At 44.5% G+C, this 22,866-nt stretch overlaps 2 protein-coding genes across 2 annotated transcripts; one reads left to right on the top strand and one right to left on the bottom strand.

Annotated features, from left to right (window-relative positions):
- Positions 1–3,308: 3,308 nt before the first annotated feature.
- Pgam1 (phosphoglycerate mutase 1) lies at positions 3,309–11,247 on the top strand. Its single transcript, XM_090346144.1, has 4 exons — positions 3,309–3,604; positions 7,981–8,255; positions 9,488–9,668; positions 10,524–11,247. The coding sequence occupies exons 1-4, from the start codon at positions 3,466–3,468 to the stop codon at positions 10,691–10,693; spliced, it is 765 nt and encodes a 254-aa protein (XP_090202270.1). The 5' UTR covers positions 3,309–3,465; the 3' UTR covers positions 10,694–11,247.
- Positions 11,248–12,189: 942 nt separating this feature from the next.
- Positions 12,190–22,859, bottom strand: Exosc1 (exosome component 1). Its single transcript, XM_090346145.1, has 8 exons — positions 22,800–22,859; positions 22,574–22,689; positions 20,502–20,576; positions 16,874–16,962; positions 14,665–14,698; positions 13,550–13,600; positions 13,340–13,424; positions 12,190–12,595 (listed from the first exon to the last, which is right to left on the bottom strand). Exons 1-8 carry the CDS (start codon positions 22,828–22,830, stop codon positions 12,489–12,491), a joined length of 588 nt encoding a protein of 195 aa, XP_090202271.1. The 5' UTR covers positions 22,831–22,859; the 3' UTR covers positions 12,190–12,488.
- Positions 22,860–22,866: the final 7 nt, after the last annotated feature.

The following is a 22,866-nucleotide window of genomic DNA, read 5'->3' as shown; positions in this document are numbered from 1 at the left end:
TATCTCCAAGACCATGTCCATAACATTGAGTACCCAAATATTGAATCATTGCTCTTGTACTGTTTGGATCTAATATCCACACATTAAGGATACCATGCGCCTTTTGTTCCTTTGGCCTTATCTAACTTGACACAGTAAACTCTTTAAAAAAAAAAGAAAAAGAAAAAGCAACTGTCATGGCTATTTCTTTCTTTTTCTTCTTCTTTTTTTTTTTTTTTTGTGTGTGTGTGTGGGTCATGGGGCATGAACTTTGCCTGGGTGCTGTCCCTGAGCTCTTCAGCTCAAGGCTACCACCCTACCCTTGAGCCAAGCCCCACTTCCTGTTTTCTAGTGTTCTGCCTAAGTCTCAGGATGACCACCAAGAGACCACTGAGAGTCAGACATTCCGAAATGCAAAAGCAAGGCTTTATTCAGGCGGGCTAGCTCCGGGCCTCTGTCCTACACTCCCTCCCGTAGTGGGAGCCTAGGAGGAAGCCCTGAACAGCTTTTCTTCAGGGCTTTTAAAGGCAAAGACTACGGATTTACATCAACACAGCAATCAGCTATTGGAGTGAGATAAGGTAGAGGTTAGGGACAGTTCAGGGCAGTGGGAGCTAAAACAAATGCCATCCCTTGAATTTACGCTTGCTTTAGAAAACAAATGCCATCCCTTGAATTACACAAGTTCTGGTTAATTTTAATACAGACAGGTCAGTTCCTGGGACTTAATGGCAACACAATTCTGTTTCTTTAATTTATGTGCACTTTTGGGTCACTCACAGTTTACATAAACAACAAGATGGTTGCTGCTTCAGAATGGGGGTGTTTTTTTAGCTCCTCACTAGAAGTAAAGTGGAGATAAGAGTCTCAGGTCCTTTTGTGCTGGGGTTGGCTTTGAACCTTGATCCTCAAATGTCAGGCTCCTGAGCAGCTAGGATTACAGGCTTGAGCCACCATACCTGTCGGAGACATTCTCCCCCTCCCTGAATTCTTAGCATAAGAATGTGCCTTCATAGTTTCTTGTCCCAAGGGCAACATTTTGTAAATTAGGTTACTAAGCAACACATGCCTGCTTCTGTTGATATGCAAACATCCTACCACCTGACCTCCTACTCCGAGCAGTACCCCAACCCCCTCTTGCCTCTCCTGAAGAGGCATATAAACCTCTGTGTGAAAAACAAAATTCGCAGCTTGATCAGAATGCTTGTCTTGCTGCCTTCTTCGTGTCTCCTGTCCCTTTCATTCCTCCCTCTAGGTTCTTGGCCCTAGTTGACGTCGGGACAGGACACATACCCAGCTTATCCCCCGCTATTTCTATAAACCAGTCAGGCATTTTTGCCTTTTCTCTGTCTCTCAAATCCTTCCCATGCTTCAAGGCCAGCATATGCCTAAAATGCAACAAAGCGTAGGCTACAAAGAATACACTTTGAAGTCTGAACTCAGGTCGTGGGGCCTGAACGCACCGGGGCGCTTGCTGTCCCAGAGCTCTTCAGCTCTAGGCTACTGTCGTACCCCTGGGAAGCCCCACTTCCCATTGGAGATAAGAGTCTCAGTCTCCTTTTGTGCCCGGGTTGGCTTTGAACCTTGATTCTCAGATCTCAGCCTCCTGAGTAGCTAGGATTACAGGTGTAAGCCAAGGCGCCTGGCCTCCTGATATTCTTATCTTCAATTAAACCTTGGCACTGAGCACCACTCAACGAGGTAGTGTGGTAGCCTGGAACTGAAGATCTCAGAGAATGTGCCCAGGCCCAGAGTTCAAGTCCTAGGAATGAAAAAAAAAACAACAACAAAAAACTCTGGCCTTGAGCATAAATAAGCTAAGGGAAAGTACCCAAATCCTAAGTTCAAGGCCCAGGTCCAGCACCAAAAAAAGAAAAATTAGTTCAGGGGTAGGGACCGCTCTTAGTCTCATCTGTAGAAATGAATATAATTTTTGTTTGGTACCTGGCCACCGGGACATACTCAGTAAACAGTAATTGCTGTGGCTGTTTCACTTTGGTAGAACAATGGTCTTTTTACTTGGTTTTACAGAGGCCTGTTTCCTCCTGCTCTGTAAGAAACACAAGGCTGTTGTTCCTTTGATACAGATTCAAGCAGGCCTCAAGTTAATACTTCGTCGTCCAGCCAGGAAGCAAATGCTAGGTCCCTTCATTCCACAAAGGGGAGGATTGAGTCATGTCCTGTGTACCTCCTTTCTCCAATTTGTAGTTTTGATGCCTACATGTCTAAACAGCTTTCTCCTGCTCAAGTCCCAGTTTCCTGGTTCATTTCAATTTAGCCACATAGAGCAGCAAAATACCTAGGCAATGGGCTAGAGCTAACATGGGTTACACCAGATGTCAAGGCTCAGCCAGGCATGAGCCACTTCTTCAAGGCTAGTGTTCTACTGCTTTGAGCCACAGTGCCATTTCTAGCTTTGGGCAGTTAACTGGAGATAAGTCTCATAGATTTAAGCCCGGGGCTCTTGCCTGTAATCCTAGCTACTCAGGAGGTTGAGATCTGCGGATTGCAGTTCAAAGCCAGCTTTGATTCTCTGATTCTCAGATCTCAGCCTCCCAAGTAGCTAGAACTATAGATGAGACATTGATTCCTGGCCATCCCTTGTACAGATGGCCAGCTGATTTTTTAAAACATTTTTATTGTAATTAATAGAAGGGTTATATTATATTCACCAGATAGAAGGTGCATTACTTAACAAACATTGCTACCCCTTCTCATATTTTTGGTCCCATTTCCCTCCCCAGATGATTTTACTTTTAAAGCAAAAAATAAGGGGCTGAGACAGCGTGGCCTAGTGGTAGAGTGCTTGGCTAGCATGCATGAAGCACTGGGTTCGATTCCTTGGTATCACATACACAGAAAAGGCAGAAGTGGCTCAATAAGCAGAGCACTAGCCTTGAGTAAAAAGTGTCCAAGGCCAGTGCCCAGGCCCTGAGTTCAAGCTCCAAGACCGGCAAAAAAAAAAAAAAAGAAAAAGAAAACTAAAGGTCTGATAAGCTTTGTGATCTGTGGGAGGTGCAAAGCCAATAAAAGGAGAAGATCCAAAAGCAAAGGTATGAATCAAACTGCTTGGGGGCCGAGGGCCAAGGAGCGGCTCCAGAGATGAGTGCGGGTGTGGGTCGCTGAGCCGCTCAGCGGCCGCTTTGGAGGGTGCGCACGGCGGGGGTGCAGTGGATCACACGTGCTCAGTGCTTACGTGCGCTCCGTGACCTCAGCGCTGGACTGGAGGGGGGCGGGGGCAACCAAGGCGAAGGGCGCATGCGCATAAGTGCTCCAGCACTCGTTCCGTCCCCCCCGGGGCCCGCAGCGCCAGCATGGAACGCATGCGCACATCTGGCAGGCGAAGGGTGAGTGGAAAGATTTGGGTGTGAACCTGAGCGGGTGAGGGCGGAGGCACCCAAGTGCGCAGGCGCGGCCAGGGGCTTTTAGGCGAGCGACCGGAATCTCGGCCATTCTCATTCCGCGCTGCATCCCTCGTCAGTCGCCATGGCTGCCTACAAACTGGTGCTGATCCGGCACGGCGAGAGCGCATGGAACCTGGAGAACCGCTTTAGCGGCTGGTACGATGCAGACCTGAGCCCCGCGGGCCACGAGGAGGCGAAGCGCGGCGGGCAGGCTCTGCGAGGTAGGTGGTGGGCCGGCTGCGTTTGGCGGTGCTTCGGGGCCCGCGGCCGGCTCGAGTCCCCCGGGGAGCACCTGAGCCCTGTGGGAGAGTGCCACTTGCTCACGTGGCGTCTCCAGTTCACTCTGCTGTAGGGGAGATGGGCGCAGAATGGGGCGTCCATCTGCTCAAGGTCACAGTGGTGCGTGGCTGAGCCGCGAAGAGGATGGCCGCCCTGAGGCTCTTGGCGCTTGTTTAGGACTCTGGAGGAATTCTCCCTTTCTAGTGGGAACATGTACTAACTTGGGCTGCCCGGATGGAGCTACCTGTAGCGGTAAGGCCTTTATGGATAGGGTTCTCTTAGGGCACCTGGAGGATGCTGCCCGCCGCCTTACGGTACCGGCCCTTGATCAGCAAGCGGCTGCAGATTCCTGCGAAGCAAAAGCCCACAGGTTGGTCCCGTGGGGACTGGAGCAAGGAGGCTGCTTTGGAGGCCTTTAACAGGCCTCTTGACACCAGGAGATCCCGCATGCAGTGGAGAGCCTTGGGTCTCAGTAGGGTGCCACAAGTGCGGTGAACAAAATGAATGAATGATTTAAGGCTACAGCAGGCCGACTTCCTACTACCTCCTTTTGAGCCCTATTTTTAGTTTGGAAAAATGGGGATTGGAAAGGATGACTTTTCCAAGGTCATATCTACTTATTAGCCCCGTGCCCTTGCTCCATTTCTTCTGGGTGGGGTAGCAAATGTGAAGAGTTGGCAGGCTTCTTTTCTATGGACAGAGGCTGGTCAAAGGGTAGAAGTGGCAAAGAGATAATGTTTGCCTATCCAGACTTTTCTCCAGAGCTGATACTGTCTGTGATTTTGAAATGCGGATATAGAAGCATTGCCTGCTTCTTGTAATTCAAAAGAATTTCTGGATTGAGATGAAGAGAGGCCTCCACCGATGTTTAGGTCAGATCCTACCTTGCTCCTCTCTAACCTCTGCAAAGCAGCAGCCACGGAAAAGGGTTACTGATGCTTGCTTGATGTGCCTCTGGTATTTGCACCCACGTTCACCTATGCTTCTTGCTTTTAGTTTTGAAGTAAAGCAAAGCAGTAGAAATCCTAGGAAATGTACTCTTGATTGAGTGGCTATGGGAATGCTTTGAGAAGATGGCCTATGGTAAACTTACACCATGAGGCTGAAAAAAGTGCTGGTAAAAGAGGCCATTTTCTTTCATTAGCTAGCAGGAAGAACTGTATAGGTCTGTGATGGTTTGCTGATGCCTAGCTCAGAGCAATGTAAATTGCCACTGCCTTCAAGTGAAATAACATTTCAGTTTAAAACAAATACTGGTCTTACATTTTAGATGTAAGGCTGGGCATGGTAATGTATGCATAATTCCCAGCACCTGAGATACTGAGGCAAGAGGAATAAAAACGTTCAAGGCCAGACTGGCCTGCATAGCAAGACTATCACAAAAAACAAGAAGAAATCTTAGGGTGTCATAGATGATGACATTGGAAAAGACTACCAGGCAACCATAGCTCATCCCTGTAAATTCTAGTTACCCAGCAGGTTGAGATCTGAGTATCACAGTGGGAAGCCATCCCAGGCCGGAGAGTTGGAGACTTATCTCCAATGAACTACCAAAAAGCTGGGAGTGGAGCTGTGGTTCCAAAGGCTGGCTGTGTGCTAAAGTCCCTGTACCCTCCCCACAAAAAGACTAAAAGCAAAAGCCAAATGATGAAGGCCATTATCAATAATCTAGAAATATAAAACGCATAAAGTAGTTCATTTGATAGTAGCATTTGAACAGTTTTTAATCTTAATTTTAGGAGGAAGTTAGTGAGAACTGAGTTCCTCTTAATTACTTTGAAGCTGAGACCAGGAATGTCATGAGGAGAATAGTCTACATTGTTGATCTGCCTTATTCCTGACAAACTTTTGTTAATGGGCAAAGCTAAACGAGGCTCTAGCCATGTGCTGGTGGCTCCCACCTATAAGCCTAGCTATTCAGGAGGCTGAAATCCAAGAATCATGGTTCAAAGCCAGATCAAGCAGGAAAATCCATGATACTCTTATATCCAGTTAAATACCAAAAAGCTGCAAGTGGATGTGCCTCTTGAGTGGTAGAGCAGTTTTGAATAGAATAGCTGATGGATAGTAAACTGGCTGTGAGTTAAAGCTCCAGTGTATGTACACATAACAAACACAAAAGAGGCTCTTAACTCATTTAATTCATTAGCATTCTCTTTTTAATGACAGTCCTAGGGGTTGAACTTGGGAACTGGGCACTGTCCCTGAGCTATTTTGTTCAGGACTTCATTTCTGGGTTTGGGTTTTTTGTTTTTTGTTTTTTTTGGTGGTTAATTGGAAATAAAGAGTCTCATGGACCTTGCTGCCCAATCTGGCTTCAAATAGCAGTCCTTAGATCTCAGCCTCCTGTGTAGCTATGGTTATATGTGTGAGACATTGTACCCCAGCTAACTTTTTTTTTTTTCTGGATAGGTCATGGGGCTTGAACTCATCCTGGGAGCAATCCCTGAGGTCTTTAGCTCTTAGGCTACCGCCCTACCCCTACCCCTACCCCTGGGCCTGGGTTGGACGTTGTTTCTGAGTTCTTCAGCTCAAGGCTACTGCCCTACCCTTAAGCCAAGCCCCACTTCCCCTTTTTCTAGAGGTTAATTGAAGAGTCTCAAGTCCTTTTATGCCCAGGCTGGCTTTGAACCTTGATCCTCAGATCTCAGCCTCCTGAGTAGCTAGGATTACAGGTGTGAGCCACTGTGCAAGCCCAGCTAACATTCCTTTAAGTCCTATGGGGAACCATTTTTCTCCCTGAGGACAGTTTGTATATTCAAATATGCTGTACTACAAGTGGGAATAATTGCAATGAAACCTGGAGCTTTTCATCATAGGAACTGAGGCTTGCACTGTGGTATTCTAGTGACTCAGCCTTTTGTTGGGGAGCCATTTCTTCCCCTAAAGTTGGTTAGGGAAATAACCATAGCCAAGTCTAGTCATACTTCACCCATGCTCAGTGAAGGGATGTCTTTTCTTTTGTGGGCGGTAGTGGTTTTCTTAGTCATTACTCAATCTATCCTTCTTTTTCTGGGCAAGATAATTCACCTCACATTTTGTTAATAATTACTGTTGCCAACCTCAGTACGAAACAGCCAGGAAATTTGGTGCTGAATTTTGAAGCAGACCAAGACTGTTGTACAGAAAGTAGGAATATTTTCCTGGCATACTACATAAAGGGCCATCTCATTCTGCATGAGGGAGAATATCCTTGAAATAAGACCGATACATTGTAAACTATTTGTTGAGCCAACATAGCACTTGTTTACCCTCCCAGCTCAATAAAGACTGTGTTTGGAGGACAGACTTAAAGGAACTAGACAGTACACAGCATTTGTTCTTCTGGCTTAATTTATTAAATAGGTATATTTCTTTGAGAAAATAATATTGCACTTTTGACCAGAGAGGAACTATGGGTTAAGAACTGCTACATTTAAGCCAGATGAGGTTGGCTCATGCTTGTAATCCTAGCTACTCAGGAGGCGGAGAACTAAGGCTCTCAGTTCAAAGCCAGCCTGGGCTTTAAAGAACCTGACTCATCTCCAATTTGTGACTTTTCTCCAATTTATCACTAGAAAATGGAAAGTGGGGCTGTGGCTTCAGGGGTAGGGCAGTAGCCTTGAGCTGGAAAGCTCCTGGACAATGCCCAGGACCTGCCCAAGCCTGGGGTAGGGCCGTAGCCTTGAGCAGAAGAGCTGGGGACAGGGCCAAGGCCCAGAGCCAGGGCCAGGCCTAGAGGTCAAGCCCCACCTCAGGGTCCGGGAAGGGTGGGGGTGGGGTGGGGGGGATTGTTACATTCAGCCTGGTATGGTAGTTCACGCCTGTAATCCTAGCTACTCAGGAGGCTGAGATCTGAGGATCACAACTCAAAGCCAGCACTAAACAGCCCAGGGAGTGGACTCTGTGGTTCAAGGGATAGGGCAGTAGCCTTGAGCTGAAGAGCCCAGGTCAAATTCAAGCCCCATGAGCGACTCAAATAAAAAGCTACATTTGGTGGGTCATGGGGCTTGAACTTGGCCTGGGCATTGTCCCTGAGCTCTTCAGCTCAAGGCTGCCACCCTACCCTTGAGTCAAGCCCCACTTCCTGTTTTCTAGAGGTTATTTGGAGATGAGTCTCAGGTCTTTTTGTGCTGGGGCTGGCATGCTAGGTGAGCACTCTTATCACTAGGCCACACTCCTGGCCCCTTGCCTCAGTACGTTTGTATAAAGTACTTTTTATACTTTTGTATAAAGGAATTGACCAAATAAATTTGGAGCATCTGTATAAAACTTAGGTGGAAAAAAATTCTGGCTCAGTATACGTAACTACCTTATTCTTGGTACTTCTAATTTCCAGATGCTGGCTATGAATTCGACATCTGCTTTACCTCAGTGCAGAAAAGAGCTATTAGGACTCTCTGGACAGTGCTGGATGCCATTGACCAGATGTGGTTGCCAGTGGTGAGGACTTGGCGCCTCAATGAGCGGCACTACGGGGGTCTGACTGGCCTCAATAAAGCAGAAACTGCTGCTAAGCATGGTGAGGCCCAGGTGAAGATCTGGAGACGCTCCTATGATGTCCCACCACCTCCAATGGAGCCTGACCATCCCTTCTACAGCAACATCAGTAAGGTATGGGCCAATTCAGCCATTCTCCAAGACCAAAGGGTTACAATTTGTATCTCACCGTTTTCCTGTAACTTTGAGTAGTGCATGACTAGTGCTACTGAGCTTATAGTTTATTGCCAAGAAATGGCAAAGATGTATTTATGATGTGTATCTGGGAAAAAATTCTTTTTTTTTTTTTTTTTTGCCATTCCTAGGGCTTGAACTCAGAGCCTGAGCACTGTCCTTGGGTTTTCTCAAGGCTAGAGCTCTACCACTTGGAGCCATAGTACCACTTCTGACTTTTTCTGTGTATGTAGTACTGAGGAATCAAACCCAGGGCTTCATGCATGATGGGCAAGCATTCTACTGCTAGCCCAAAGTCCTAGCCCCCAAATTTCTTTTTTTATATCTACTATCACATTTTATGACAGCCATACATTCTTCTTAAACTGACGTAAGTAGAAATGAAGCTAAGGACTGGTGCTCAATGCCTGTACTCCTAGCTACTCAAGAGGCTGAGATCTGAGAATTGTGGTTCAAAGCCAACCAGGGCTGGAAAAGTCCCAAGAGACTCTTATCTCCAGTTAACCAGAAAAAGTAGAGCTGTGGCTCAAGTGGTACAGCTGTGGCATTGAGCAAAAGAACTCAGGGAAAAGAAATGTATTCTTTACCTGACTTATGTAATTGTAATCCCTTTGTATATTACCTTTATAACAAAAACAAAACCTCAGGGATGGTACCTAGGCCCCAATTTCAAGCCTCAATACAAGCAGAAGTGAGTTGGGATGAACTTGTTGCACAGCTTTCCTTCCCGCCCCCCTTCTAATTTTTTTTTGTCCTGGAGCTTGAACTCATGTCCCTGAGCTCTTTAGCTCAAGGCTACACCTCCTTATCCCCTGGAGCCACAGCACTACTTTGTTTTCTAGTGATTACAGTGTCACAGAATTTAGTGTAGTGCCTGGGCTGGCATTGAACCAGATCCTCAGGTCTCAGCCTCCTTAGTAGCTAGGATAGCCAGGCATGCGCCACCAGTGTCTGGCTCTGATTCTATTTCTTTTGGACTGAGCAATGGGGAGCCAGTATAACAATCTCCTTCCCAAGCTCTTAGATGTGTCCTGGACCCTGCTGAAAGAATGTCACCTATGTTTTCTTCTATTTAGGAGATGAGGAATGGCAGAATTTATACACTGTAAAAGTCATTTGATAGATGGCAACTAATACTTGCCAAACTTGAAGATTCCTTTTGTTTTTTTTAGGATCGCAGGTATGCAGACCTCACTGAAGATCAGCTACCCTCCTGTGAGAGCCTGAAAGATACTATTGCCAGAGCACTGCCCTTCTGGAATGAAGAAATTGTCCCTCAGATCAAAGAGGGCAAAAGGGTTCTGATTGCAGCCCATGGCAATAGCCTTCGGGGCATTGTCAAGCATCTGGAAGGTATATATATGTATATATGTGTATATATATCTATAATCTTGTTTGTGGTTGGTCATGGGGCTTGAATTCTGGGCCTGGGCTAGTTCTGTCACTTAAGCTACAACACCAGTTCTGCTTTTCTGATGGTTAATTGGAGGTAAGAGTCACACTTTCTGCCTGGGCTGGCTTTGATTCTCAGATCTCAGCCTCTTGAGTAGCTAGGATTATAGGTGTGAGCCACTGTGCCCACCCCAGGATATCCATTTTTTAGAATGGCCCTAAATCTCTTCAGTTTATTTCCTAAGTTGTTTCACTCCTTAGGACCCAGAGGCCTAGGTGGATTGTTTTTTTTTTTTTTTATTTTGGCCAGTTCCAAGGCTTGAACTCGGGGCTTGAGCTCTTGTCTTTGGGCTTTCTCAAGGCTAGAGCTCTACCACTTGAGCCATAGTGGACACTTCCAGCTTTTTCTGTGTGTGTGTGTGTGTGTATGTATGTATGTGGTACCCTGGGTGTTCATGCACGGTATGCAAGCATTGTTTTGTTTTGCTTTTTTTGGTGTTTTTGTACCAGTGGGGCTTGAACTCAGGGTCTGAGCACTGTATTTGGACATTTTTTGCTCAAGGCTAGCATTCTGCCGCTTAAGTCACAGCACCACATCTGGCCTTTTCTGTATGTGTGGTTCCCGGGTATCACATCCAGGGCTTTGTGCATGCTAGGTAAGCACTCTTATCCCTAGGGCCCCAGGGATTGATATTTCTACAAAACAGAATACCAGACTAGAGTGGATCTAATTCCTGCCCAAATCACAAAGGGATGTCAGTGAAAGGATGATTTGGTTTTACATCTTGTATGATGGAGCATGGTGGCTTTTTTCAGGTCTCTCCGAAGAAGCCATCATGGAGCTGAACTTGCCAACTGGTATTCCCATAGTCTATGAGCTGGACAAGAACCTGAAGCCCATCAAGCCCATGCAGTTCCTGGGGGATGAAGAGACCGTGCGTAAAGCCATGGAAGCTGTGGCTGCCCAGGGCAAGGCCAAGAAGTGAAGGCGAGCAGGCTGACTGCTACCCCTCAAACACCTTCCCTGCCCACTCATTCCTCTGCACGTCACACTGACCACTTCTATACATCTTAAGTTGTAGGTAGCTGCAGATGGGGACCAATGGCTCCCATTTTCATTTTTAGTATTGTCTCTTGCACCCACTCCCTTCATAGAATCTAGTCAGAATGGCACCTTTGGGGTATAGGTTTGCAGCCTAAAGCCCAGGAAGGCTCCTTTTATATACAGGAGAGTTGGGTGATAATAATTTCAGTTTTTTTCCAGTGCTTTGTTTACTAAGGACCTGCTTGAATGAATCGTGGTTAGGCAGGAACCCTGCCATGGCATGACCAATGAGAAGCCAGAGTTCATTGTGAGCCAGGCCTCGCTCCTAAGCTCTGATCATCAGGTCCCTGTTAAGGAGACTTGAATCATTCCAGTGGAAGGTGACTTCAAAACAGCTATTTCCTCTTGACTCCAGAGGTGCTGGCTCCAGATGGCTAGGATCAATCCTGAGCTACATTCTTGTGTTACATAAGGAAATACATACATACATATATGTATGTATGTATACACATACATACATATATGTAGAAATAATACTGAGTTAAAATCATTCTGGGGTTTTTTGTGGCAGTTGAAATAGTCACACATGTGGTAATCAGAAGAGAAGCCATTCCTCACACCAATAAGGGAAAGTTCCTTGGCCTCAGAGGACAGGAATGCTTCCTGTTTCTACTTAAACCCCTCCTGCCTTGTTCTGTGGCAGTGAATTTCTTCTTAATCATGTCCAAGTGTTTCACTGTGTCTGGTTTCTGAATCATGTTCTAGTTGCTTGGCTCTGCCACATGGACCCTAAAGTCCTTTTGAGAATTAACTACTAAATCTCTCCAGATCAGTGTAATAAAGGAGTGATGTGCAATATTTTCCTGTGTGATATATTATATGACTTGCCTTTCAGGAGCCTTCTCATTCAACTTGATAGCCCTAAAGGTTTGGGGGACATATTTGAGTTTCAGAGCAACTCTTAATATTGTACTTTATTTTCTTTCTTATGCCCATCCTAGGGCTTGAACTCCATTTGCTGGGCTACCACTCCATTAGTAAAACTACCTTTATAGAGTACTCACATTCAGAACTATCTGGATCATCAGATGCATCCTATTATTCTCCCTAAACCATAATGTATGTGAGGGATATATTACATGACCCAGTATTGGAAAGTGGAAGCACCAGCTGGAGGTGGTGGCGCATGCCTGTAATTCTAGTTACAGAGGAGGCTGAGTTGTAAGCATCTTGGTTCAAAGCCAGCCCGGGCACTAAAGATCTTGAACCTCTTATCTCCAATTAACCACTGGAAAAGGGGAAGTGGGGATACAGCTCAAGGAGTTTGGTGGTAGCTTGGTCAGGGACAGTACCCAGGCCCAGATGTCAAGTCCCAGGACTGACAAGGAAAAAGAAATGAAGTACCTTGGAACTGAAGACAACAGGTATCAGACAACAGAAATTAGTAAAATGTCTTGGTCACAGTTAAAAAAATATAGGGACTTTTAAAAGGAATAGGCTATTTCTAACATTACAGTCTGCTCCTGTCTCCAAAGGACAACTTTTACCAATTGACAATGAAATGTCACTAAGATGTTAGCAAGAATAGAGTTCCAAATGTAGAGCAAATTTCTGGCAGCTCATTCTAGAGGTAGATGCTGCTCTTAGCTATCTGAATTAAGACCAGGACATCTTGATATAATTTTATACATATATCCTTAGAAATAGTTTACTCCCCTCCTTGGGGTGAAAGGTGCTTAAGTCTGCAAGAATTCGGGCTGTACTCGAGCTACTTTCCGGAACTCTTTAGTGTGGGTCTTGGGGCACTGCATCTCACACCAGCTGATGGGAACCATCTGGACACCTGTAAGGAAAAGGCCAGTGTTGGAGGTGAGATCCACATACTTCCCCAAGACCCATTTTCAGCTGGGTGTGAAACAAGTGTCAAGGCTGGGATGTCATTCAGTGGTAGAGTGCGAGTGTGCATAAAGCCCTGGGTTCAATCCCGAGCACTGAAAATTTTTGCCTAGTAAAACCCACCTCACCCAGAAAATAATTTTGAAGTGAGTTCTATTTTTTTAGATGTAGGAGAATTGCAGACATTCTGGGAGATGCAATTTATTTCATCAGTGTGCAAACACAGCTACGGCATCACTGATATGCTTTCAGCTTTTGTCCCCCCCCCCCTTTTTTTTTTTTTGCCAGTTCTGGTGCTTGAGCTCAGGGCCTGGGCACTGTCTTTGAGTTTTCTCAAGACTAGTGTTCTATCATTTGAGCCACACTACCACTTCTGCCTTTTTCTGTGTGCTGGTACCAAGGAATGGAAGCCAGGGCTTCTTGCATGTTAGGCAAGCACTCTACCACTTGGTCATACTCAGCCCGATATTATTATTTTTTTTTTTTAAGGATCAAGCCCAGGAGGGGCTCTGTCACACTGAACTACACCCTCAGCCCCAGATATAGTTGTAGGGGACCAAAACATTGTTCTGCTCATAAGTCAGTATTTACAGAGATCTCCAGACAATTAGAAGACAAGGAATAACAATGGATTAATGTCAAACTACAATTTACAGGGAAAAGTTAGGATGCAGATCATAGACCAACTCACCTGATTCACTGTGGGCCACCACCACTCCCAGCTCATTTTCTGCAGTAGTCAGCAGGTAGTTGGACTGTGCATCTCCTAGGGAGATCTAGCAAAACACTTGTGAAGGAAAGTGAGGGGTTTTAGCTCTTCCTCACCTATAGCTACTTGAGTTGTTTTTCCATCTCAATTTCTTTTGACAAAGAGCCAGAAGTCTGCCAGAATAAAGGATACCACTTTAGCTAAGACAATGTCTCCTGGACGGAAACTCTTATAAATTTCAACCTGCAAAGAAAGAACAGCAGTGATTGAAAGCTCTTGATTAGGTCTACATAAAAACTTATCATTCCCCTCTCCGCCCAGTAAAGCCAATCTACTTTTTTTTTTGGTGGGTCATGGGGCTTGAACTCTGCCTGGATGCTGTCCCTGAGCTCTTCAGCTCAAGGCTACCACCCTACTCATGGGCCAGAACACTGTCCTAGAGCTCTTCAGCTCAAGACTACCTCCCTACCCTTGAGCCAAGTCCCACTTCCCCTTTTTCTAGAGGTTAATTAGAGATAAGAGTCTCAGGTCCTATTGTGCTTGGGCTGGCTTTGAACCTTGATCCTCAGATCTCAACCTCCTAAGTAGTCAGGATTACAGGTGTGAGCCACCACACCCGGCCCAATCTACTTTTTTAGGTTTAGGAATTTTATTTCAATTTTTCTTATACAGGGGTTATTATTACAGAGAGGTTACAGTTATATCAATCTGCTTTTTAGTCCTAGCTGGTAGATGTCAGTATTAAGTCAATGAAGACTTCATTATCTAAATGAAAGACTGACAAGTAACTTTATCAGCAATCTGACTTGTACAAAAGGCACTATTACAGTTAGCTTTGAAAAAGCCCAGGATAAATCTGAGGTAAGAGCAATAGATAAATACCTAACTTAAAGAGCTAAAGATAGCTGAGCATGAAGGTATAGAAACCTAGCACCTAGAAGACCAAAACAGGAAGATGAATTCTGGACCAGTCTAGGTGGGCTACATGGCCTTGAGAAAATCCAGGGACAGTGCTCAGGCCCTGAGCCCAAGCCCAGGACTGGCAAAAAAAAAAAAAAAAAAAAGATGTGGAGAGATGAATAGCCTACAGCAGGAAAAGAAGTAATTTCCACATTTTACATTCTCATACATCTTTGAAAATCCCAGGATGATGATTTTTTTCTTCCCAGTCTTTGGTATTGAGTAAAGGGTTGCGCATAAAGTAAACATGCTCTAAGCTACAATCCCAGCCCTCACTGGGATAATAATTGATAAATTATTCCTAGAGTTAGGGGTGGTGGGGAAAAAAAACCAAAAGAATCAACAACCTTGTCTTTTTCAGTTGCTCGAACATCTTCTTTGCTATTTAAAAAAAAAAAAAAAAAAAGAGATTAACTGTGAGAATTATCCAGCAGATCCCTAGCAAACTGAAAAGCTACAAGAAAAGAAGCCATTATAGGAACCCAGCTGCTACCACAGGATAAAGAGTGGAAAGGCCTTGATGTGTGCCAAGAGGAGAAAATATTTACCCATTCTTAGACTCTACAGGACAATAGTATTGATACCTCTGAGTCAGGATAAGCAGATTGGATTTGGGATTTTGTTGTTGGTAGTCATGGGGGTTGAACTCTGGGCCTGGGCACTGTCCTGAGTTCTTTAGCTTAAGTCTAATGCTCTACGTGTTGAACCACAGTGCCACTTCTAGTTCTCTGGTATTTAACTGGAGATGAGTCTCATGGATTTTTCTGCCCAGGCTGGCTTTGAACTGTGATCCTTAGATCTCAGCCTCCTGACTAGCTATGATTACACCAGCACCACAGCAGATTTGATTTTTCAGGAAAGGATTAGGAACATTGCTGCCTCAGGGGAATGTGAACAGAGACATAAAATCTTAAAGCTGGAAGGGGTCTCAAAAGCTAATTATCTGAGCTGGGGAACCAGTGGTTCATGACTATAATCCTAGCTACTCAGGAGGCTGATATATGAGGATCATGGTTCAAAGCCAGCCCAGGCAGGAAAGTCCATGAGATTTATTTCTAATAAACCACTCAGAAAAAACCAGAAGTGGTGCTGTGGTTCAACATGGTAGAGTACTATAGCCTTGAACAAAAGAAGTTCAGAGACGGCAGCCAAAACCCTGAGTTCAAGCCCCAGGATCAACCTCCCAAAAGCTAATTATTGGACATCAATAATCATTTTTTTTCAAAGAATCCTCAGTAAAAGCAACCTACCCTTTCACACAAAAATCTTTTCTATGTATCACACCCTTAGGATTTAATCTACAAGTCAAGGAAAAGCAGCTGATGGCTCTTGCTTGTAATCCTAGCTACTCAGGAGGCTGAGATCTGAGGACTACAGGTTCTAAGCCAACCCAGGCACTAAAGAACATACTGGAAGTGGATGTTGTGGCTTAAAGGGTAGGGTGGGTAGGGTGGTAGCCTTGAGCTGCAGAGATCAGGGACAGTGCCCTGTCCTAGAGTTCAAGCCCTATAACCAATGAAAAAAAAAAGAAAAAGGAAAAAAGAAAAAAAATAAGGGTAAAAAAGGTAGTTCTTTAATGCTTTCTACTTTGTTTGGCCTGACTTATACTGACACTGGTAACCTTCAATTAGTCTTTCTTTAAAACTCTACATTTATTTATTCATTTATTTATGCATATATGTATGTATGTTGGTCTTGGGGCTTGAACTCTGGGCCTGGGCACTGTCCCTGAGTTCCGTAGTTCAAGGCTACTGCCTTGAACCACAGTGCCACTTCTGGTTTTCTAGTGGTTAATTGGAGATAAGAGCCTCTAGGTCTTTAGTGTCTGGGTTGGATTTGAACCTTGATAGACAGATCTCAGCCTCCTGAGTAGCTAGGATTATAGTGGTGAGCCACCATGCCTGGCTTTTTTTTTTTTTTTTTTTGCCAGTCCTGGGCTTGAGCTCAGGGCCTGAGCACTGTCCTTGGACTTTCTCAAGGTTAGCACTCTACCACTTGAGCCTCAGCACCACTCCCGGCTTTTTTTCTATGTATGTGGTACCGAGGACTCGAACCCGGGTCTTCATGCATGCTAGGCAAGCACTCTACCACTAGGCCAAACTCCCAGCCCCCGGTACCTGGCTTTTTATCTTTGGTTCTGGTATTAGAGCTAAAATTCATGGCCTGGATATTGTCCCTTAGCCTTTTCACTGAAGTCTGGTGCTCTATCACTTTAACCAGAGCTCTACTTCTGGCTTTTTGATGGTAATTAGAAATAAAAGCTTCCAGGACGTCCTGCCTGGGCTGGCTTCAAACCCTGATCCTTAGGTCTCAGTTTCTTCAGTAGATAGGATTACAGGTATAAGCTACCAGTACCTGGCTAACCCTCTACTACTCTCATTTTGTCTTAACTTCTAGCACATTTTCTTTGGATAGTATAAGGAGAATGGAAGCATAAATGGGAAATAAAAGAAGGCAGAAGTATGAATTTTAATTGTTTCTAAAAATCCTACTCTCTCTCATTATCCTTCTCTCATGGTAAATGCTGATGCCAGTGAAGACAAAGCTGTTTCTTACCGAATAGTTCCTCGAAAAGAATTTTTAAGTGGTGTGGATCCCACATAGAGGATATGTACTTTGGCAAAACGTGAATTGATGCTAGAAACCTGTGGAATATAGAAGAGTTAGCATTAGAGCATGAGCAGCTGTTAGCTTAAGAAATTAGGAATAATTCGGATTTTAGACTACATAACCTTAGAACTTAAGACATGCTAAATTTCATTTATGTCTAAGTGATACCTGTTGATTAATAGTCAAAGAGGCCACCTGAAAGGGTTAATGCATAGGATAATATGGTACAGATTCTAAAAAGTATACAAAGTCTAAACTGGGTGTGGTGATGCATACTTGTACAGTAATCCTATTTACTTATGTGGTTGAGGCAGTAGGATTAAGGCCATCTTAGACTATTAGAGAGTTAAGAGACAAGGCACAGTGACAGAATCTGTCTAAAAAAAAAATTTTTTTTAAAAAGTCAGGAAAACACAAAAGTCCAATTTATTTGTACCTATGATGACATAAAATAATACCAAAATGAAAAAAAGTACATAACTCTAACATAAATAGATACTAGGTATGGTAAAAACAAAACAAAACCAGACCTTTAAGGCTGAGTGCTGGTTGTTCATGCCTGTAATCCTAGCTACTCAGGAAGCTGAGACCTGAGGACTGTGGTGTGAAGCCGGTCATGTAGGAAAGTTCGTGAGACACTTGTCTCCAATTAACCATCTGGAAATAGTGCTGTGGTTCAGTGATAGAGCAGTAGATAACCTTGAGCCAAAGAGGCTCAGGGATAGTGCCCAGGCCATGAGTTCAAGCCCTATAACCACCACCACCAACAACAAAAAAACTCCAAAAACAAAACAGACCTTAAACAGGTTTTACCAGGAGGCCTGTATAGTGGATGAAATTTAAATTTACATCGCAAGGGTAGGTGTGAGGCTCAAATAGTAGAATACCTACTAAATAAATGCAAGGCCCTGAGTTCAAACCCAGTACTGCCTTAAAAAAAAAAACTAAAAACAAACTATGTTAGAGCTGTTGTCTAACATCTGAATTATTGCCTCAGTAGCTATTTTCAGTGTAACGCATAGATTTTCTTTAGATATAAAACAAAGAGGCTGGGAGTTTGGCCTAGTGGTAGAGTGCTTGCCCAGCATGCACGAAGACCTTGGTACCACATGCATAGAAAAAAGCTGGAAGTGGTGCTGAGGCTAAAGTGGTAGAGTTCTAACCTTGAGAAAGTCCAAGGACAGTGCTCAGGCCCTGAGCTAAAGCCCAGGACTGGCAAAACAAAAACAAAAACAAAAAAAACCAAAAGGTGTAGGGCTAGACAGTATTAATATTTCACTCATCAGTACGACACATTTGTATCTCCTCTTGAAGGAGTCTTCAAGTGACAAGAGTGCTAGCCTTGAGGAAAAACCCCAAGGACATTGCTGAGGCCCTGAGTTCAAGCCCCAGGACTGGCAAAAATAATAATAATAAAAAAATAGGATTTCTGGGCTTGGAATGTGGCTTAGTGGTAGAATATTTGTGTAGCATGCATGAAGCCCTAGGTTCCATTTCTTAATACCATATAAACAGAAAAGACTAGAAATGGCGCTGTGGCTCAAGTGGTAGAGTGCTAGCCTCGAGGGAAAGAATCTCAGGTTCAGTACCCAGGCCCCGAGTTCAAGGCCTAAGTATGGCAAAAAAGAGGAGGAGGAGTTGGCCTTGCCTAGCATGCACAAAGATCCAGGTTTGATTCTTCTGTTACACATACATAGAAAAGCCAGAAGTGGTGCTGTGGCTCAAGTGGTAGAGCTCTAGCCTTGAGGAAAACCAAAGGACATTGCTTAGTCCCTGAGTTTAGTCCCCAGGACTGGCACAAAAAAGAAAAGAAAAGAAAGAAAAACAAAAAAAATAGGACTTCTGGACCAGGTGCTAGTGGTTTATACCTGTAATCCTAGCTACCTAAGGGGCTGAGATCTGAGGACTGTGGTTTAAAGTTAGTTGAGACAGTAAAGTCTGATATTCTCATCTCCAATTAACTACCAAAAAGCTGGAAGTGGAAGTAGAGCTATGGCTCAATATCAGGATTGAGTGAAATACTTAAGTAGAATGCCAGTCTTGAGTGAAAAAGCAAAGGCATAATGCTCAGGCCCTGAAGCCCAGTTCTGGCAAAGTGAAAAAACTTTTTTCTTTTTTTTAAAAGCACTCTGTCAGGCACATCTATAATTTTAGCTATTCAGGATGCTGAGATTTGAGGATTGTGGTTGGAAGCCATCTGGGCAGGAAAGGTTGAGACTATTATCTCCAATAAACTATCTAAAGAGCTGAAAAGTGGTGCTGTGTGTTTCAAATGATAGAGCGCTAGCCTTCAGTATACACAAAGAGGCTCCTGAGTTCAAACTCCAGGACCAGCAAAAAATAAAATAAAAAACAAAAAACAAAAAAACACTTGCCAGAGACTAGGGCTCAAGATGGTAATCCTAGCTACTTTAGAGGCAAAGACCAAGGTACTGAAGTTTGAGGCAAAAGCTCTGGCAAAAGAAAATTTGCAAGAGTCATCTCACTGATGAGGAGAGGCAATCCAAAGAGGACCTAGATATAAAGTGAGGCACTATTTAAAAAAATAGCCAATTTGAGCCTGGCACGGTGGTTCATGCCTGCAATCCTAACTGCTCAGGAGGCTGAGATCTGAGGATTAAAGTTAAAAGCCAGCTGGGCACTAAAGAACATGAGACTCTGGCCCGTGAGTTAGGCCTAGTGGTAAAGTGCTTGCCTAGCATGCACGAAGACCTGGATTTGATTCCTCAGTACCACATATATAGAAAAAAGCTGGAAGTGGTGCTGAGGCTCAAGTGGTAGAGCTCTAGCCTTGAAAAAGTCCGAAGGACTGTGCTCAGGCCCCGAGCTCAAGCCCAGGACTGGGGAAAAAAAAAAAAAAGAAAAAAAAAGAAAAAAAAAAAAGAAAAAGAACGTGATACTCTTATCTCCAATTAATCACTAGAAAACTGGAAGTGGTGCTGTGGCTCAAGGGGTAGGGTGGTAGCGTTGAGCTGCTCAGGAAAAACATCCAGGTCCAGGGGTAGGATGGCAGACTTGAGCTAAAGAGCTCAGAGACAATGCCCATGCCCAGAGTTCAAAGCCCTATGACCGCCCCCCCCCCAAAAAAAAAAAAGAAAAAAAGCCAACGCAAGCCAAGTGCTTGTGGCTTATAGCTATAATCCTAGCTAGTTACTCAGGAAAGAGAAATCTAAAGACAGAATATTAGAATCAACTTAGGCAAATAAATCCACAGACTCTTACTCTAATTAACTAGCACCCCCCCCCTGAAAAAAAATGGCATAGCTCATGTGGTAGAGCACCAGACAGGAGCACTGGGGGAGAAAAGTCCTCTTTATCACCCTTTGGCACTTCTGTTTTTCAAACACAAGTAGAAACTACATTCTAAGAGAACACTCAGTCAAAGAACTAAGTAAGCCTGAATTTAGCTGCTTTGCTTAGTATAGGAATCTTTATACCTGTCCAGCCTAGTAAAACTAACTTACTTCTATCTCTTCTTTCTCATTTTTCTTCCCTTAACTTTCTCAACCCTTTATTTCAGGTAGCATCTTGCTATGTGGACAAGACTGGTCCTAAATGCAGAGGACTAACTTACCTTACAGGTGACAATAGCTCCCACATCTGGCAGTAACTGAGACTCCGTTTCTCGTACCACAGACACCACTGGAAGCTGTACAGAGAATAAAAAATGAATGTCCTGGCTAAGACTTGGGTAAAGGTATTTGTGGTTTTAGAATAAAATATGAATGCCTTGGAGTCACAAAAGTAGATGGACCTAGAAGATTCATTTATACTCCGGATAAGAGGAAATCAGAAATTTTAAAAAATAGTCGGACCAAGAGGTCACTGAAGAAAGCTGCTTAAAAATTCAGGGTATGACAGTACACGACTGTAATCCTAGCTGCAGAAACAAGATCATCTTGAGCTGGAGGCCAACCTGGGGAAAAGCATTGACAAAATCCTGTCTCAAAACCTAAACTAGGGCCGGGAGTTTGGCCTAGTGGTAGAGTGCTTGTCTAGCATGCACAAAGACCCAGGTTTGATTCTTCGGTACTACATACATAGAAAAAAGCTGGAAATGGTGCTGAGGCTCAAGCGGTAGAGTGCTAACCTTGAGAAAGTCCAAGGACAGTGCTCAGGCACTGAGTTCAAACCCAGGAGTGGCAAACAAAACAAAACTAAAGCAAATGGTTTCGTAATGTAGTTCAAGTGGTAAAGCATTTGCCTTGTTCAAGGTCCTGTTTTCAATTTCCGTATCTCCCCCTTCCACCCCAATGCTACTGTATTGCTCTAGCCATTCTGTGTCTTGGTGATACTCTTAGGATTTCTTGATATACTACCACATTGCCTGTAATTATGGATAATTGGAGCCTTCCTCCAAAGTTACATTGCTCCTATTTTATTGCACAGAATTTCCAAATAAATGTTTTCTCAGCCTGGTATTGGTGGCTTACATCTGTAATCCTAGCTATGCAGGAGGCTGAGATCTGAAGACCGACGTTGGTAGCTAGTCTGGGCAAAAATATTCGTAAGATCCTTATTAACAACCAAAATGCTGGAAGTGGAGCTGTGGCAAGAGGTAGAGCAACAGCCTTGAATAAAAATAGCTAAAGGTCAATGTCCAGGCCACAAGTACTTTCAGTACAGGTGTGTATGTGTGTATGCACATATGCACACACACATTTCTTTTCTCCTTCCTGTTTTCTCATCTTCTTTCTCAACAGGATCTTTTTATGTACTCAGGCTGGTCTCCAACACCAGAAAACCTTTTGCCTTGGTTTCCTGAGTAGCTAGGACTAATTACAGTCATACACCACCATATCTCATTGAACTTAAAGTGTAGTAGTGGAAGAGATTAGTGGAAAAATATGACCAATTGTTTAGTTACATACTTAAATTCTTGGAAGGAAACCCAAAGCGTTCTGACTCTGACTATTCCTTTCAACACAAATCCCAGTGCATTTAGAGGAGCTCCTCTAGGAAAGTCACACATGAGAGAATGAAAGAACTAAGAGTTGCATAGGTAGGTTAATGAGAAGAGAGTGGCACAAAGGGCTCTGGGAAAAGAGTGAGCTTGGCCCATTTGCGATTTTCAAAACTGCTAGCAGAACCAGATAAAGTCAGTGAGGTGGAGATGGTAGAGTTAGGTTCCTTTTTTCTTTTTTTGCCAGTCCTGGGGCTTAAGCTTGAGGTCTAAGTCCTTGGGCTTTCTCAAAGGTAGAGCGCACTACCACTTGAATCACAGCACCACTCCCGGCCTTTTCCATGTATGAGGTACGAAGAATGGAACCCGGGTCTTTGTGCATGCATCAACTGGGAAACCAATTGAACAGATGTGTGTGGTAGCTCAGGGGACAGCAGCCGCGATCACAGCTAAGAGAAACTGGGAAAAAAATCATTCAATCGGTGACCTGAGGCCTAAGGGCCAGGATTCAATGGCGGCTTAAGAGAAACACTGCATAATGAGTTCGAGCCCCAGGACCCGTACACACGTTACAGGCGCAGGCACAGAGAGGGGGAGGGAGGGAGGAAGGGAGGGAGAAGGGAGGATGGGAGGAAGAGAGAGAGACAGACAGACAGACAGACAGACAGAGACACAGAGAGAGAGACAGAGACAGACAGACAGAGACAGCCAGCCAGCATCCGAGGAGACGGAAAGCCGTTTACCGCGCCGTTCTCGCTGGTCTTCGTCAGGCAACCAACAAGCGACGAGAAGATGTAGCCGTGTCGGGTGTAGGTCCCGCTGCCCGGGCAGGCTTCCTCCAAGTTGCACAGACGTTCGCCTGAAGAGAGAACGCTGCATCAGACACAGGCTTCCAGAAGCTGCTCATCGTTCCGCCTTCCTTCCCGTCAGGAATGTGCCCAGGACTCCGACCGGGACTCGCTCACTTACCTGGAATGCAGTACCTCGCGGGGGGCGCCATGATTGCACGGTGGAGCCCAACATGGCTTCTCATTGG

The sequence above is a fragment of the Megascapheus bottae genome, chromosome 15 (genome assembly GCF_031878675.1).
Source record: "Megascapheus bottae isolate mThoBot1 chromosome 15, mThoBot2.hap1, whole genome shotgun sequence".
NCBI classification, from domain to species: Eukaryota; Metazoa; Chordata; class Mammalia; order Rodentia; family Geomyidae; genus Megascapheus; species Megascapheus bottae.
Note: the sequence above shows the minus strand (reverse complement) of the source record. Positions and strands in the feature narration are given on the sequence as shown.